This window comes from Camellia sinensis, chromosome 6 (assembly GCF_055761805.1).
Source record: "Camellia sinensis isolate YWXY chromosome 6, ASM5576180v1, whole genome shotgun sequence".
Lineage (NCBI taxonomy): Eukaryota > Viridiplantae > Streptophyta > Magnoliopsida > Ericales > Theaceae > Camellia > Camellia sinensis.
In genome coordinates this window covers 205,470,451-205,487,581 of record NC_138966.1, presented here as the reverse complement: position 1 = coordinate 205,487,581, position 17,131 = coordinate 205,470,451, and the positions used below count along the sequence as shown (strand labels likewise).

Sequence of the window (17,131 nt, the reverse complement as noted above, 5' to 3'; positions counted from 1 at the left end):
CTTAAGCGTGCTTTCTTGGGTTACTCTGCCACCCAAAAGGGCTATAAGTGTTATCATCCTCCATCTCGCAAATATTTTGTTTCCATAGATGTCACTTTCTTTGAGTCTCAATCTTACTTTTCGACCTCATTGTCACCATCCTTCCTTCAGGGGGCCCCTTGGTGTGAAGAGATTGCTGTGCCACTACCACTAATGGTGGATCAGATAAAAGATGTTGAGCCAACAATTGTTGTGGAAAATGAAGAAGGCAAAGTTTATGTTAGGACAAAGATAGACATAAAGTCACCTGGATACAAGAGACTGCTTTCGCTCCTTTACTGCCGACTTCTTCTTCGGATGAGTGTCCAAAGTCATTCCCCTCTCCTGCGAGTTTAGGTAATTCTAATCCTAATGCTGCTATGTCTGAGTTTTCAGATCTTGATATTTCCATTACTAATAGGAAAGGGGTTAGGTCATGTACTCAGCATCTTATTACTAATCATGTCTCTTATTCTAATTTGTCTCCCTCATATAAAGTTTTTCTGTCTAAAATTTCTTCTGTAAGTCATGCTCTCTCCATTCCTGAATGGAAACATGCCATGATAAAGGAGATGAGAGCCCTCAGCAAGAATGACACTTAGGAGTTAGTGGAGTTAACTAGAGGCAAAAATCCAATTGGGTGTAAGTAGGTGTATACTATGAAACACAAAGCAGATAGTTTCATAGAACGGTACAAAGCAAGACTGGTTGTTAAAGGTTTTACTTAGACTTGTGGGGTAAATTACCAGGAGACATTTGCACTGGTTTTTAATATGAACTCTATGAGAATACTACTCTCTTGCAGCAAATTTGGATTGGCCACTTCATCAGTTTGATGTGAAGAATGCCTTATTTTATGGAGACCTAGAAGAAGAGGTCTATATGGATATTTCCCCTGGGTTTGAGGATGCTAGGTCCAAAGGTAAAATGTGCAGGTTCCAGAAGTCACTTTATGGGCTAAAGCAATTACCTAGGGCTTGGTTTGAAAAGTTTACTCAAGCTATACTAAGATATGGGTTCAAGCAAAGTCAAGCTGATCACACCTTATTTGTGAAACACTCCTCACTTGGTAAGACCACAGCTCTTATTGTCTATGTTGATGATATTGTTCTAACAAGAGATGATGTTGAAGAGATTCCTCGATTGAAGGAATTCTTAGCCAAAGAGTTTGAAGTCAAAGACTTAAGCAATTTGAAGTATTTTTTGGGCATTGAAGTAGTTTGGTCCACGGATGACATCTTTATATGCCAGCGGAAGTATGTACTTGACTTGCTAAAGGAAACTGGAATGCTTGGAGGTAGACCATGTGATACACCTTTAGAATCGGGCCAGAAACTAAGCAAGGATCAAGGGGAGATCTCGTGGACAGGGGGAGATACCAGAGGCTTGTAGGTAAGCTCATGTACTTATTCCACTCACGTTCAGACATTGACATTGCAGTGAGCATGGTTAGCCAGTTTATGCATGCTCTGAGAAATGTCCACTTAGAGACAGTTATGAGAATTTTGAGATACCTAAAGGCTTCTCCTAGAAAGGGTCTCTATTTCTCAAAACATGGACATCTCAGTGTGGAGGCATTCACTGATGCGGATTGGGTTAAATCAGTCACTGACAGATGATCAATTTCTGGATATTGCACATTTGTTGGAGGCAACTTAGTTACGTAGCGAAGTAAGAAACAGAATGTGGTTGCTAGATCTAGTGCTGAGGCAGAATTCAAGGCTATGGCTCAAGGTGTATGTAAGTTACTATGGATTAGACTATTGTTGGGAGACTTGGGGATTCATCAAACCGATTCCATGAGATTGTACTGTGACAACAAAGTTGCAATTAACATAGCTCATAATCCAGTTTAACATGACAAAACTAAGTATGTGGAGATTGATAGGCACTTCATCAAAAAAAAATCCACTAGTGACACCATATGTATTCCCTTTGTGAAGATTAGGGACCAACTAGTAGATGTTCTCATCAAGGGCATAGGGGACAAATCATTTCATGGCATTCTCAACAAGTTGGGCATGGGAGATATCTTCGCACTAGCTTGAGGGGGAGTGTTAGAATAGGAAAGAATATTTGTTATATTTTATTCTTATTTAGCTTTATTTTTCCTTTGATTGATGTAATGACTGGCCCATAATTTATGCTTTATGGCACTCCTGTAATTACTCATTATTATCAATATAAATGGGGATGAGGTCTAACCTATTCCCTATCTCTTTTTCTTTTCTAAACTTACAGAATGTACACTGATGTTGGCTCTCTACTCTTAACCTTACGACCTTACCCCATAATAATTTTTCCTCTGGCAAACTTGATGTTTGGGGATACATCAGAAGATGGTGAATGTTTCATTTGAATTGTGATATGTGCTCTGAGTGTTAATATCTCTAGATTTTATGAATAAGTCATGTAGTGATTCTTTTTAATAAATAAGAAATGGAACTCTCTCTCTCTCTCTCTCTCTCTCTCTCTCTCTCTCATGCTTGTTGAATTCCTTATCATGTCCACAGGCTATTGCTGTGACCACTTGCATTCGTGACTCCTGGCCGGTTCTTGTTCTTACCCCATCTTCCTTGAGGCTGCATTGGGCTTCTGTAAGTTGCTGCCTCGACCTATTTCTCTGTTTGAACCTGAAAAGTAACATTAAATTTGATTTACTTTATCTGCTATATTACAGATGATTCAACAATGGCTGAACATACCTTCGTCAGATATACTTGTATGATTCCTGTTGCTCAATTCTAAGTTATGCTACCTTTCTTGTTCATAATTATAATATTGAGCATTCTTTTCATTGTTCATTTGCCTTGAAACACTGCCAACTATCTTTCATAGTTGGGCTTATATTGAGCATGGGTTTCATTATTTGTTTGTCTTTGAGTCTTGTACATTGCCATCTAGGCTTTCATTAATATTGCGATCAATTATTTTGTTTGATGTGTCAAGTGGCCCTTTATGTGGACAGTGTTCCAACTGAAATTGTTTATTAAGATTGTCCAAAACTTTTAAGTTCATCAATGCTACTGTCCATTTCTGAGCTTTTTAAAATGTTAGGAGCAGTTATGTCGATTTGATTTTTGTTTCTAAAATGTTTCTAGTATATTAGTGTATTTAATTTTGTCTTTTTAGTTAGAGAACAAGAATGCTACCAAGACATTATGTCTTAGATTTTGGCGTTGATTGATCAAGCTGGTCAGGTATTGTTTAGTTTTATTTATTTTCTCTATTGTTGTCTGTTAAAGTCTATTTCTTCTATTGAACTTCTTTAGGACCTGTAACAGTGCCCAAATGCGTAGCTGCAGTTCACTTACCTAAACATGCAGGTTTCTCCATCTGTTTAGTTTAAGAGCACTTAACAGTCTCTTGGGTGGAAATCTTGTAATCTAATTAGGAAGCTTATAATGTATTTGCTGAGTAGTTTTGTGAGTTTCTCTTTTAGATTGTTTAAAGTGATTTCATCAAGTGTGTGCATTCCAAAGCTTTTTCCATTTGAAACTTTTCATCTTTGCTATTTGAATACCTGGATTGCTTTTGAATGAGGATGAGGCAGATAACGTTGTGCCTAGAAAGCGGGTGTAGAATAGACTGAACTCTTCTTATTAAGTTATTACCAATTAAAATTATATCATGGATTATCAATTCAATTAGCCAATTAAATCTATACAAAGCATTTATAATACATCTACACAATATCACAATAATAAAGTAAATAACAAGAACATGTGATATACATGAAAAATTCTGGGAGCATCAATCCCAATGGGGAAAATCACAGTACTAAAACGACTTACAAACCCAATCCTTGGATGAGTTTGGCCTTGATGTAGTTGTAATTTAAGTGAATACAAAGCTTGAGTGATGATTATGATATCCTCCCTTTTTATATTAATCAATTAATTGTTACAAAAGGAAGCTCTAAGGTACTGATTAAGGAATCACATTTTATATTAATTGATTGATTGACTACCTGATTAAGGAATCACAATCTAATCTAAATAAGGAAATGAGGAAATATTCTAACACTCTCTCTTAAGCTGGTGCGAAGATATCTCGCATGCCCAGTTTGCCTAGAATGTCTTGAAATGGTTTACTCCCAACTCCCTTAGTGAGCATGTTTGCAAGTTGTTCGCCTGACTTCACAAAAGGAGTACATATCATGCCGCTAGTAAGTTTTTCTGGATGAAGTGGTGATCAATCTCAACATGCTTTGTCCTATCATGTTGAACAGGATTGTGAGCTATGTTGATGGCAACCTTATTATGACAATATAGCCGCATAGAGTTTGTCTAGCCTATCCCCAGATCACTCAACAACAGTCTAATCTACAAGAGTTCACACACACCTTGAGCTATAGCTTTAAACTCAGCTTTTGCACTTGATCTAGCCATCATATTTTGTTTCTTACTCCTTCAAGTAACAAGATTGCTGTCCACAGAGGTACAATATCCTGATGTAGATCTTCTATCAGTTATTGACCCTGCCCAATCAGCATCTATATAGGCTTCCACACTGAGGGGATCATGTTTGGAAAAGTAGAGTCCCTTTTCAGGAGAAGATTTCAAGTACCTTAGATTTCTCATAACAACTGTGAATTTGATGAGGAGTATGCATAAACTGGCTAACTATACTGACAGTAATTGCAATATCAAGACAAGAGTGAAATAAGTAAATGACTTTACCCATTAGTCGTTGATAACCCCCCCCCCCCCCCCCCATCAACAGCTGCTCCTCCTTCATCATCACGAAGTTTCTGATTAGGTTCTAGTGGGGTATCACAGGCCTTACATCCAAGCATCCTTGTTTCTTTCAAAAGGTCATGAACATATTTTCTTTGTGAGATGAAAATCCCATCCTTGGAACAAACAACTTGGATTCCTATAAAATATTTCAAGTTCCCCAAGTCTTTGATTTCAAACTCACTAGCTAAATATTTCTTCAACAGGGGTATTTTCTCACTATCATCGCCTGTAAGCACTATGTTATCCACATGAACAATGAGAGTTGTAGTCTTACCATGTGAGAAATGTTTCACAAACAAAGTGTGATCTGTCTGACTCTGTTTGAAATCATATTTAAGTATAGCCTGAGTGAATCTCTCAAACCAAGTCCTTAAACACTGTTTGAGACCATATAATGACTTCCGAAACCTACATACTTTACTCTCTATCTGATGATCCTTAAAACCAGAAGGAATGTCATATATACCTCTTCTTCTAGATCACCATGTAAGAAAGCATTTTTCACATCAAATTGATAAAGTGACCAATCTAAATTAGTTGCTAGAGAGAAGTATTCTAACTGAATTCATTTTAGCCACTGGAGCAAAAGTCTCCTGATAATCTACTCCATAAGTCTGAGTGAAGCCTTTTGCCACAAGTCGAACTTTATAACGCTCAATGGAACCATCTGCTTTGTGCTTCACAATACACACCCATTTGCATCCCACCAGTTATTTGCCCTTAAGTAACTCAGTTAATTCCCAACTGCCATTCTTACGAAGTGCTTTCATTTCCTCAATCATGGCAAGTTTCCACTTAAAGATAGCGAGAGCATTCTGAAAATGGTTAGGAATACTAGTAGAGGAAATGTTTGACACAAAGGTTCTATAAGAGGAAGGTAAATGAGAGTAGGACACAAAATTTAAGATAGGATGTTGAGTAAAAAATCTCACACCCTTTCTCTTGGCAATAGGAATATCAAGATCAGTAGTGTTAGGAATAGCAATATTAGTAAACTCAAGAGAAACAAGAGGTTCAAAGTTACTTGACTCTTACCAGGAGCAGGAAATGGCAGTGGGTGAGCAGAAGTGGTCTCTTGTATTCAAGTAACTTTTTGTCTGTCTTTGTCCCTAACATAAACTTGCCCTTTCCTGTCTTTGGTTGCATTGGATTCTATAGTCCTAGTAATAGGTGGTGCAAGAACAATTGGTTCCACCATAGGAGCAATAGGGACAACAGGAATCTCTTCACACCAAGGCTCCCCTTGCAGGAATGACTGTGACACTAGAGAAGACAAGAAGTAAGACTGGGACTCAAAGAAGGTGACATCCATGGACACAAACCATTTACGAGAAGGAAGGTGATAACACTTATACCCTTTTTGAGTAGACGAATATCTGAGGAAAACACACTTGAGAGAGCAAGGGTCCAACTTACTATGAGTAGGAGAATGATTGTGAACAAAGCAGACAGTCAAATATTTTAGGGAGAATGGAAAACAATGGCTCGGAACCGAGAAGGACTCGAAGTGGAGCTTGTTTTTGCAAAACCTGGGTAAGAAGACGATTAATGAGAAAGGCTGCGGTGAGAACGGCCTCGCCTCAGTAGGACCGAGGACACTCATAGAAAAATACATGCAGTGAGCTATATTAAGAAGATGACGATTCTTGCGTTCTGCAACCCCATTTTGTTGAGGGGTATTGGTGCAAGATGTCTGATATATAATACCATGAGTGAAAAAATAGCTCCCAAATCGATGTATTCACCCTATTATTAGAACACAAGATTTTGACAATTGCCCCAAACTAAGTACAAATCATTTTATGAAAATTTTGAAATGCAGAAAACGTCACTTTTTTCTTTCATGAGATACACCCAAGTAGTATAAGAAAAATCATCGATAAAGATAAACAAATCATCTATGGCCTTTAAAGACATAACACGAGATGGACCACACATATCAGAATTTATTAAAGAAAAATGAGCTTTACTTTTATTAAGACTTAGAGCAAAAGAAGTTTGGTGTTGTTTGCCAAGTTGACAAGACTCACAAAGAAACTCAGACACATTATTGTTTGTAAAAATAGACGGAAATAAATGCCTAAGTAAATGAAAAGAAAGATGTCCAAGGCGCCAATGCCACAGCCATAAATCTTCCTTGGTGGTTGGGTACTGGATGGAATGATAAACAAGCTTTTTCAGCTGATCCAAGAAATAGAGACTATTTTTTGCACTACCACTGCCAATCGTCTTCCTCGTGATAAAGTCTTGAAAAAGACAATGATTAGGAAAAAAATGTCATACTACAGTTCAAATCCTTAGTAATACGACTCACGGATAGAAGATTAATAGAAAAATTGGGAATGTGGAGCACTAAAGACAAAGGTAAGGTAAGGGTAACATGAATTAAACCTTTTCCAGAGATAGAAGAAACAGTACCATCTACAATCCTAACTGTGTCTTGACCTGAAGAGAGCTTATATGCTGAGAAAAGGTCAAAAGACCTAAACATATGATCTGAGGCACCAAAATCAATAATCCATGTCAAAGACTTAGGGGAAATAAAAGCACTAGGAGAAGAGGCTAAGTTACTTGAGCAAGCAAACGACGAGAGTCAGCAAATGACGCAAAACATCCTTAAGCTTAGGAGAAGTCATGCTAGATAAACTATCAGAAGTCAGACCAACTGAAGCAAAAATAAAATCAAGGGTGTCAACGACACTAGATTGATGGGCCTATGGATTAGAGCCACATTTTCTAGATTGGCCTGATCGATCGCCTCTAGTACTAGACCAATCACCCCGACTCCTTGATGGATCCCCATGAAGCTTTCAACACGTCTCACGGGTATGCTGCGGCTTATGGCAATAATCACAGAACACAGTATCCTTCCCTGAAGGATGAAAAAGAGGTAGTGACAAACCAACCCTATCTCGAGAAGGAGCAGAAAGTAATGTTGAACAGTCTCCACTAGTCGGTGGTAAAATAGCCAAACGACGATTTTTCTCATTCTGTATTTATGCAAAGGCCTCTTGAAGCAATGGAAGAATATCCATGCCAAGGACACGACTCCGGACCGAATCAAACTCCACATTGAGGCCTTCTAGAAACTTGAAGACCATCTCCTGTGTAAGAAACTTCTGGTAACCAACTGAGTCAACTGTACAGATAGGCTTGTAATTCAGGAGATGATCTAGGCATTTCCAACCATTTGTCAGAAAGGTGTAATACTGGAGAATTGTCTGCGCTCCCTGTATTGAGCGCTCAATACACAGGCGCAGCTCAAAAAATTGAGAAAAATTCCCTTTTCGAGAATATATAGTAGTGACTACTTCTCAAATATCCTGGGCAGTATCCATGGATAAGTAGCCTTCACCAATCTTACGAACCATGGAATGAATGAGCCATCCCATGATTAAAGAGTTGGTAATCTCTCATTAGTCATAGTCAGGATCCATAATATCTGGTGCTTGAACTCTCCCATTAACATATCCCATCTTCCCGTGACTCTTTAGAAAAAGTGTCGGACACTGAGACCATGAAAGGTTATTTTGACCATTAAACGGAGCGGTGGTGATTTTGAGGCTAGGGTTCAGGTTCTCAAATGTAGTAGTCATAACTGGACTGGAGTTCTCTCTTTAGATGGGTGAGAAGTAGTGGTGGATTCACTAGTTACGTCTGGCATAAGAACTCTACAATTTCAACCCAAAAAATCTTGTACAAATCACAAGAATGGAAAGAGGAATGGAATGAGTTGGAACAAGTAAAATCACATACATATCACTATGAGAGCATAACAATCAGATTAATGGGTTATTTATGGACCCAAAAAATAAATCAAATACGGAAAAACGAACCTCCAATCAAAACCAGAGTTTTAAAAGGCTTTCCTAAGGCTTGCCTCAATGCTCGCCTCGTCTTGCCTCGCCTCGCCTCAAGGCTAAGGTAAAATGCATCAAGACTTTGATTTTTAGGCATTACTCTCCCAAAGGCTTGCGCATCATAGTTTAAGACATACGGCTTGGGTGCACTTTGTACGCTTTTTGTGCATAAGCATGTGAGGAATGCGCACATGCAGAGGTTGCTTTGGGCTTTTGTTAAACTTTTAGTCTATTAGATTGTTTAAATATAAAAAAATAAAAAAATTCATTTTTGCAACTATATTCTATAGGAAAAATTAAGTAAATGATTAATCAAGAAAAAACACAGTTAATGGTCAAGTGAGAAGCTCAATCACTAAAGTTAAGAATATCAATTTCACTTTCAGTTAAGGAAAACTTCCTTCTATGTAGCAAAATGTTCAATGCCTTAAGGTGAAAATTATTTACACCTTTATATTTTATTTTATTTTCATTTTTTTACCATTTAAAAATATTTAATTTATTCACTAAATATTAAAATTTGAAACTTGAAATACTTACGCCTCAACGCCCTGAGGCTTAAGCCTCGCCTCATGAAGGGTAAAACGTCTCGAGGTATGCATTCGCCTTTAAAAACTTTGATCAAAACAAGTGTTGAACTATGTTCAAGAAAGTAGAGAGAAAGGAATTTGGGGCAATAGAAGATGGGCAGTCCTTAAACACTCATCAACAGGAGCCGAAATACATTAAGAAAGGCTAAGACAGCCCTCACAAGGGTCGACTAGGTCAAAGGGGCCTTCGGCTGAAGCCGAAACAGCTATGTGGGACCTTGACTGGTTCCGACAGGGACTCAAGGACCAGCGGTAGAGGTTGGGTGATTGGTGGCAGCGGCTGTGTGGGAGACGGTTTTTAGGGTTTTGGCTCTGATACCATATAATTTAAGAGAATACAAAGCTTGAGTGATGATTATGATATCATTCCTTTTTATATTAATCAATCAACTGTTACAAAGGGAAGCCCTAAGGCACTGATTAAGGAATCACCTTTTATATTGATTGATTGATTGACTAATTAAGGAATTCAATCAATCACAATCTAATCTAAATAAGAAAACAAGGAAATATTCTAACAATAGTCAAAGTTGCAAGTAGCAAGCTTGAACTCCACTTACCAGTGGCTCTAACATGACCATTAGACTTTATTTGTCTAGATCTCCGCACCACCTGCCTCTGAACACAATTGCCAGTTAGCAGGAACAACCAATGCTCTAAGTGCTCACGGTGTATCTAGTTTATATCAAAGCATGTTCAGAAGCTTTTTACAAATCAGTTTATATGTATGAGAACATGAGTTTTCTTAGGAACTAGGGTTTTTAGGTGTGTGAGGGCTTGAAACAAGCTAGGGTAGCTAAGACAAACTTTTGGTCACTTTTGGGCAGGCTTCTATGAAGCACGGATACTTCAAAAAGGGTGACGTATCCGTATCGGATACTTATCGGATACCGATACTCCTCGGATACTCGCGGATACGTATCGGATACTTCTTAATAGTATCGGATACGTATCGGATACTTCTTAATAGTATCGGATACTTCTTAATTAATTTTTTATTAATTTTGAAGTATTGGATACTTAATTTTGAAGTATCGGATACTTGAAGTTACATATTACTTATAATATTTTGTTTAGTTCTTTGATAAAAGGAATATAGTGAGAGTTAAAGTAATAGAATTTGTCAAATTGATGTATCCTTCTTGTCTCTCTCACTTCTCTCTCGCTTTCTCACTCTCTCACGTTTCTTCTCTCTGCTCTCATTCTTTTTTTGATGTTGGCATGTAAGGATGATGTTTAATTTGCATTTGCTTTTGCTTTTAGTTTTGGATGTTTTATGAATGTTTGAAATTATAAATTATAAATTTTTTTAAAATTATAAATTTTTTTTTACGAATGTATCCCCGCTGTACCCGTATCATACTTTTTCAAGTTTTGACATATCGCCATATCCACATCCCTATATCACCATATCCGTATCCGTGCTTCCTAGGCTATCATTGATGACTTAAAAAAGTATATTTGCTGAAATTTTTATTTAAGAATGGTTTTTTGGCTTTAGCAAAGGTCTTGTGATATTCACTGATGAAGGGGAACAAGTTGAAGCTATTGACCTTGAAGACTCTTAGTTTTATAGGAATCTTTCTTCTTTATCAAGTTGTCGTTTGCTTTAGGTTTTATTTTTATGCATATTGCATTACTAAAAATTGTTAAAATAATATTTTTACGAACGTATCCCCGCCGTACCCGTATCCTAGTTTTTCAAATTTTTTCGTATCACCGTATCCGTATCGTATCGTATCCGTATCCCATATCTGTATCCGTGCTTCCTAGGCAGGCTTCAAGCACGCATCTTTGGACTTTGAGTGCACATTGAGCAGGCTTCGAGTGCAGGGCTTTAGTGCCACCACCACCCCACTTGAGTAAATTTCAAGCCAGCTTCAATGCATTCCCTTTGTACTTGCCCAAACATGACAACTTCAAGCCAAATAGGTACCCAACAAATAGTGGACTGAAAGTTGGGCAACCAAGGTCATTCCTCCCCTTATTGGAACAGTGGTTGGGCGATCAATTGAACCAGTTGGTAGAGTTTCCTCAGCAGTAATGTGTCCTAAACTAAGGCAATATGCTCATGCTATTATACCTGAAAACAGATTGGAGCACACATCACATTGTTTCTAAAGGTCTTCAAATGTCATCATTTGGACACTTAAACGTGATAATCCTGTTCTGTATTATGCTAATTGGTCCTCATTATGAATGTGATCATGTGTTTGATATGATTTTGTGTGCCATTCATGTGAGATATGTGGTTTTGAATTTCTATCTGTTCACTGTAGGAATATCTGTTTGATTATCTGCTTTAGAATTTAAATTGAAGGCCTTATCGGCCACAAAATCCGAAATTGACTGTGCCAGTATGATTGGCTTAATTTTTAGAGTCTACGGTGAAATTTAATTGAAAATTGATTCAGATTAAATTAATTAGATTAAATTGGTGACATAGTGCTCAATTATGTAATAATAAAATAATGTGATTAAGAGGGGCCATATAAAGGCCATTATACACTCAATTCTTCTCTTTTATTCAACTTGGCTGGTTTTAACTCTAAGAATAGAGAGGGAGGTTCGGCTAGAGAGAGAGTGTGTGGGAGATCCAGAGGCCAGTTTGATATGAAAGTCTGAATGGGCTAGAGGCCAGTTTGACACGAAAGTCTGAATGGGCCACAGGCCAGTTTGATATGAAAGTTTGAATGGGCCAAAGGCCAGTCCGACAGGAACGAATTGGGCCTGAGGCCGTATGATATGTTCGGAACCGCAGTCACTTGACCTAAATTGTGTATATATGCTAAATAAAAATACGAATTGGGCCCAAGGCCGTCTGAAGCATGTTGTTCTACATACCGTCTGTATAACTTCTTTATTGATATTATTCACTGGGCTTTCGCTCACGCTCATTCATGTGCTTATAGGTGAGCCAAGAGAGGTCCCAACCCAGCCTCAGTGAAGTCTGTATGGAACAACCAAGGTTTTTGAAGAGTCAGCCCTTACGTCTCATACACGAGACTCGTCTTCGCCTTTTTGCTATCTTGTTTTATTTTGTCATGTTGGCAAGGACATTGGTTTGTGTTGTATATATATAGTTTTGATTGGCTGACCTAGACTTGATAGATCCTGTATGTAAAGAGCTTTATGTTAGTACATATTTTGGTGTGAGTTGTTAACGCATATGTGTATGGGTTGTTATAATGTGCCATGTAAGCACAGCTCTATGGACAAAGTTTTAAATTTTGTCTCCGTTTGGCCCCTTTACTCTGATGAGTTATGTTTGGTTTGGTTTGAGGCCGTAGGTAATCTCAGGATTACTGGCCGGTTATATCCTTAACCCATAGGGGCAGGTTCGGGTCATGACAGAGTGGTATCAGACCACGAGTTAATAACTCACACACTTGTCCAAAAGAGCAATAAGCATCTAGAAAAGATCTACGATACATTCATGTGATAAGTATGAATTTGAAAGCATCTAGAATACGCTTACATGAATTGATTTGAACGATTATGTGCTATAAGTTTGTGATTTGCTTGCATTACAAATTATTCGAATATGTATGCTCTTTAGAATATGCGTACTTGTGAATCTTCTGTATAAAGTTTAATGCAAGTTTAATCAGATGGTGAGAGCAAGAGGTGATGAGATAGAAGAGTCTTCTACTGCCAGAATGGATAGAATGGAAAGGTTGATTCAGGAAATGGCAGAAACATTGAGGCAACAACAAGAGTGGCAGCAACCACATCCTCCGCCTCCACCTCCACCTCCGGCACCTCCTGTGCCAGATAATCAGAATGATGACCGAGTAATAGCTCTCACCAAAGAGTTTAAGAAAATGAAACCACCAAAGTTCCACGGGGGATTAGATCCGTTGAAAGCCGAAGCGTGGGTCCTCGGCATCGAAAAACTGTTTGAAGTGTTCCCTTATTCAGAGACACAGAAGGTGCTTCTAGCTACCTTTATGCTAGAAGACGAAGCAAGAAGATGGTGGATGTTAATGCGTGAAAATCATAAAGATGCTGACTGGGCAAAATTCTTGAAAATTTTCTATGATAAGTACTTCCCGCAATGTGTCCAGGATAGGAAAGTGTCAGAGTTCATGGAACTTAGGCAAGACAGTATGACTGTAGCTAAGTATGGGGCCAAATTCACTGAATTGGCCAGGTTTGCACCACATGTGATCGATACTGATTACAAGAAAGCGAGGCATTTTGAGGGTGGGTTTCGAAGCGACATTTTAGAAAGGGTGAATGTCTTGAAGCTAGAAACCTATATTGGGGTGCTAGACCGAGCCGAGCCGAGCCATAATATCAGAAGCTAATATAGCTAGACAGACTAAGTCAACAACTGACGGGAAAGGCAATAAAAGGCAAGGCTTCTTCTCAAAGTAGAAATTTCTGAAAAAGCAAAACATGGGATCCTTAAGTACTTCGAATTCTTCCCGAGATACATCTCCTATGTGCAACATTTGTAGTAAAAGGCACCGTGGGGTTTGTTACCGTGTGTCGGGAGCCTGTTTTAAATGTGAGAAACAAGGGCATATGGCCCGAGATTGTAATCAGAATAGTGGGAAGATAGCTGCTAGTTCCACTGCATCGATTCCAAAGCCGGGAAATACTATGAGATCTATTACCACCGGGGATACTGTGAGGCAAGGGAGAGTTTTTGCGCTTGTTCCGGGCGATACACGGAATGCCAACGCAGTTGTCTTAGGTACTATTTCTATATGTAATCAGGATGCTTTTGTGTTAATTGACTTCGGATCAACACACTCTTTTGTGACATGTGCATTTGCATCTAGACTAAGTAGACCTCTAGAATTATTGTCATATCTGTTATGTGTGTCTGCTCCATCGGGGGAATCTGTATTGTGTGAATCTGTATATCATTTTTGTGACATGCGTGTTGGGGATGCCATCCTATATGTGGATTTGTTGCCCTTGAACTTTAGGCACTTTGATATAATTCTGGGCATAGATTGGTTAACCAAATATTGTGCCCCCATTGATTGTGTGACAAAAGAAATTGTGTTTGTGGGTAACGGGGTAGTACATCCACCTTATTTAATATCTGCAATGAAGGCATATAAACTGATCAGGAAAGGGTGCCAGGGTTATTTGTGTTATGTGTTGTCTGAACAATCTGTAAATGTTGATTTGAATAGTATCTCCATTGTTAGAGAATTTCCAGATGTGTATCCAAACGAACTACCAGGGGAATTGGTGGACAGGGAGATAGAGTTTACAATTGAAACTATGCCAGGCAGCCAACCTATTTCTAAACTCCCTGCAGAATGGCTGCTACTGAAATGAAAGAGTTGAAAGAACAGTTGCAAGACCTGCTTAACAAAGGGTTTATCCGATCTAACACTTCGCCATGGGGTGCACCTGTGCTATTTGTGAAAAAAAAAGATGGAACCCTACGTTTGTGTATCGATTATCGAGAACTGTACAAGGTAACAATGAAGAATAAATATCCCTTACCCCGTATTGATAACCTATTTGACCAGTTGCAGGGATCACAAGTATTCTCCAAAATTGATTTGAGGTCCGGGTACCACCAGTTGAAGGTAAAGGCAGAAGATGTTGAGAAAACCGCATTCAGAACGAGGTATGGTCATTTTGAATTTCTTGTTATGCCATTTGGGGTGACTAATGCCCCGGCAACATTTATGGACCTAATGAACCGAATTTTTAAAACCTAACTTGACGAATTTGTTGTGGTTTTTATTGATGACATTTTGATATACTCCAAGAATAAACTTGAACATGAACATCATTTGAGAACTGTCCTGCAAATACTTAGGGAGAAGAAATTGTTTGCTAAACTAAAGAAATGTGAGTTTTGGTTGGATGAAGTTGTTTTCTTAGGACATGTGATCAACAGGGAAGGAATTTCAGTAGACCCACAGAAAATAGAGGCAATTGTGAATTGGCCTACATCGACTAATGTGATAGAAGTCCGCAGTTTTATGGGCTTAGCCGGGTATTACAGGAGGTTTGTGAAAGATTTTTCAAAAATAGCTGTACCTCTTACCCAGTTGACACGCAAGGAGCAACCATTTGAATGGAACGACGAAAGAGAATCAGCCTTTCATGAACTGAAAACGAGACTGACCACTGCACCAGTATTGACACTGCCCACAGGTATGGAAAATTTTGTAATTTTCAGTGACGCGTCTTATAAAGGTTTGGGTTGTGTATTAATGCAGAACAGAAAGGTTATTGCTTACGCCTCCCGACAGTTGAGACCGCACGAGAAAAACTACCCAACACATGACTTAGAATTGGCCGCAGTTGTTTTTGCTTTGAAAATCTGGCGGCATTATTTGTATGGGGCAAAGTGTGAAGTCTATAAGGGTCACAAAAGTCGGAAATACTTCTTTACGCAGAAAGAGGTTAATATGCGACAGAGGAGATGACTAGAACTGATAAAAGACTATAATCTTGAGATTCAGTATCACCCCGGGAAAGCTAATACAGTTGCTGACGCCTTGAGCAGAAAATCAATGGGGAGTATGGCTTGTTTGCTTACTGAACAGAAAGAGATCTTGCAAGATTTCGAGAAGTCTGAAATCGAAGTGGTATTGTGTGAACAGGGCGGATTAATAGCCGCTATTTCAGATGAACCGGCAATCATTGAGGAAATTAAACAGAAACAAAAAGGGGATGAATTCCTCAAGAAGGTGATTGATGAATTTGAGACAAGTCCAAAAGCAGAGTTCAGCATTGAAAATGAAGTGTTGAGATTTCGGAACCGAATGTGTGTCCTAGATATTCCGGAACTAAAGAAAAGGGTTTTAGATGAAGCCCATAAATCGGTGTTTGCTATGCATCCAGGTAACAATAAAATGTATCGAGATTTGAAGCAAAGTTATTGGTGGCCTAAGATGAAGAAAGAGATTGCAGAATATGTGTCCAAATGTCTTCAATGTCAGCAAGTCAAAGCTAAACATCAAAAATCGGGCGGTCTACTTCAACCCTTCCCTATTCCTGAATGGAAGTGGGAACATGTGACTATGGATTTCGTTGTTGGCCTACATTGGACTTCTCGTGTTATGGGTTCTATTTGGGTTGTAGTTGATAGACTGACTAAATCTGCACATTTTCTACTGTTAGAACTATGTTTAATGCTTATAGATTGGCTATAATATATGTTAATGAGATTGTCCGTTTACACGGAGTTCCGGTATCTATTGTATCGGACAGAGATCTGAAATTTGTATCTAGATTGTGGAAAAGTTTGCAGGAAGCTATGGGGACAAAACTGAGATTTAGTACTGCATTCCACCCACAGACAGATGGGCAATCAGAACGGACCATACAGACGTTAGAGGATATGCTGAGAATGTGTGCCTTAGATTTTCAGGGGAGTTGGGAAGAATATTTGCCACTTGCAGAGTTTGCATACAATAACAGCTTCCATTCCAGCATCGGTATGGCACCATACGAGGCTTTGTATGGTAGGAGGTGTAGATCACCGATTTGTTGGACAGAGGTCGGGGATAGAGCTTTACTTGGGCCTAAAATTGTGCAAAACACTTCTGAAAAGATCAAAATCATTCAACAGAGGCTCAAAACAGCTCAGGACCGACAAAAGAATTATGCAGATGTTCGAAGAAGATCTCTCGAGTATGAGATTGGTGACCATGTGTTTATCCGTGTGTCTCCAATGAAAGGCCAAGTCAGGATTGGGCCGTTTAAAATTTTAGAAAGACTTGGCCCAGTTGCTTATAGAGTTGCTTTGCCACCAGGATTTGAGCAAATCCATAATGTGTTTCATGTGTCGATGTTAAGGAGTTATCTCCGAGACCCGTTTCATGTGATTGATTATCACTGGGTAGCTCTGGATGAAAATATGGAGTACGCCGAATGGCCGGAACGAATTGTTGACTGGCAAGTGAAACAACTGAGAAGCAAGTCCATCCCAATG

At 38.7% G+C, this 17,131-nt stretch overlaps 1 protein-coding gene across 4 annotated transcripts in view; it reads left to right on the top strand.

The window, feature by feature from the left end:
* CHR18 (chromatin remodeling factor18) overlaps window positions 1–17,131 on the top strand; it is a 58,208-nt gene that overhangs the window by 13,044 nt on the left and 28,033 nt on the right. For all 4 annotated transcript variants that reach the window (XM_028230799.2, XM_028230798.2, XM_082873021.1 and 1 more), the window contains exons 9-10: window positions 2,532–2,615; window positions 2,699–2,740. In XM_028230799.2, the coding sequence (XP_028086600.2) occupies window positions 2,532–2,615; window positions 2,699–2,740 (126 nt within the window). The remainder of the gene's footprint in view (window positions 1–2,531; window positions 2,616–2,698; window positions 2,741–17,131) is intronic.